The sequence below is a fragment of the Sinocyclocheilus rhinocerous genome, unplaced genomic scaffold, assembly GCF_001515625.1.
Source record: "Sinocyclocheilus rhinocerous isolate Xijiao unplaced genomic scaffold, SAMN03320098_v1.1 scaffold362, whole genome shotgun sequence".
Taxonomy (NCBI): Eukaryota; Metazoa; Chordata; class Actinopteri; order Cypriniformes; family Cyprinidae; genus Sinocyclocheilus; species Sinocyclocheilus rhinocerous.
This window is the reverse complement of record NW_015639507.1, coordinates 653,056-654,651: the sequence shown is the minus strand read 5'-3', so window position 1 is coordinate 654,651 and position 1,596 is coordinate 653,056. Positions and strand designations below refer to the sequence as shown.

General features: G+C 38.1%; 1 protein-coding gene across 1 annotated transcript in view; it reads right to left on the bottom strand.

The window, feature by feature from the left end:
• Positions 1 to 1,111: 1,111 nt before the first annotated feature.
• LOC107751215 (protein Wnt-4a-like) overlaps positions 1,112 to 1,596 on the bottom strand; it is a 20,300-nt gene continuing 19,815 nt past the window's right edge. Inside the window, exon 4 of the mRNA XM_016566882.1 lies at positions 1,112 to 1,194. Within this exon, the coding sequence (XP_016422368.1) occupies positions 1,112 to 1,194 (83 nt within the window). The remainder of the gene's footprint in view (positions 1,195 to 1,596) is intronic.

Sequence of the window (1,596 nt, the reverse complement as noted above, 5' to 3'; positions counted from 1 at the left end):
TGTCTCGTCGCTCCGGCCGGACACGGCATCAACACAGTATGGTGAGGGGCGTAACATTTCCGTCTCACGTTTGAGGTATTCGGCCAATCACAACGCATTGGATAGCTGGCCAATCACAGCACCCCTCGCTTTTTCAGACCGATGAGCTTTGTAAAAATCGACGCGTTTCAGAAGGCGGGGCATACAGGAGAAACAATAATGTACAGTATGTGGAAAATAATGTGTTTTTTTTACTTTAAACCGCATAAACACATTTCATTACACCAAATACACAAAATAATGTTCTTTTTAGCAGCATCATATGACCCCTTTAACTGGAGTCGTGTGGATTATTGTGATGTTTTCATCAGCTGTTTGGACTCTTATTCTTACGGCACCCATCTGTGATGTAATGCCACATTTCTCCAAATCTGTTCCAATGAAGAAACAAACTCATCTACATCTTGGAATGCCTGAATGATGCCTGAGCTATTCTATGTTTGGTTGCTTGCTTAATTTTTTTAAGTATAATCAAATTGGCTGCGCAAGTAATTCCAACTTTATAGTAGACTTTAAAAATTGAGTTGAATCTCATATATGTAAAAAATTTTTATTGAAATTGTTTAAATTATTTTGAGATACTGATAATATTTTTTACAGTGATGAGTTTCGAACAATGTGTGGGTGAGTAAACAATGACAAATGTACATTTTTGTGTGAACACTGGTATATCCACTGTAAACTACTTATGATCATATCTTATGATTTCTTATTAGGGAAATTGATACTCTAATTGTTACTCTGCAGTAATGGGTGAGTGTCTGATTCCTGTTTCTTTTTTAGTGAAATACTGAAATGCATGAGGAATATTAATCACTGCTTGATTCTGCACCAGGGCTTGGTATCAGGATAAAGTCTTTGTGAGGGCCCCGGGTCATTGCACAACCTGATGCTTCACAAAAAAAGTGAAGGAAGAAGGAGGAGGAGTATGGCAACTGTCATCACAAACAAGAAACAGCTGTCTCATTTGTGTAACTTGTTTTCTTTTAATATGAGAAGTATGTTGGTAGAGATCTTTGAGGTTTGAGGAAGGCCTGGGAGGAGAGAGAAGCTTTCCGTTTCACTCCTGGGATCATTCTTCCAGAACTTTGGTGAACTTATGCCTTTCTCTGCAGACACATCCACTCCTCTTGTCCTCTGAGGTGAGTTTAGGGACTACAGAGTGAAATATTATTGGTACTCAGAATGAAACTTAACCCCCTTAAAATCCCCGGCCACCCCACTGGCCCCCCAACATATAATAATATCAATAATAATAATTAAACATGGACATCTCCGAAACACTACCTTAAAATATGAGATAAACTTGATAAACTTGCATAATGTGTAGAATCAGGGTTGCCATGTCTGTGGTTTTCACACGGAATTTTATTCTGTTTATTCTGTTGCCACGGGTTGTTTTTTTTTAGTTCTCGGGTTGAAGCAAACCCCTCACACTATTAGTATTTCCTATTCTAGCATTCGTGAGAGGAGCAACAATTTAAGATAGGGGTCACCTATCTAATGCTGGGTACACACTAAAAGATTTTTAAAATCTTATAAGATCTTCAAAATGTG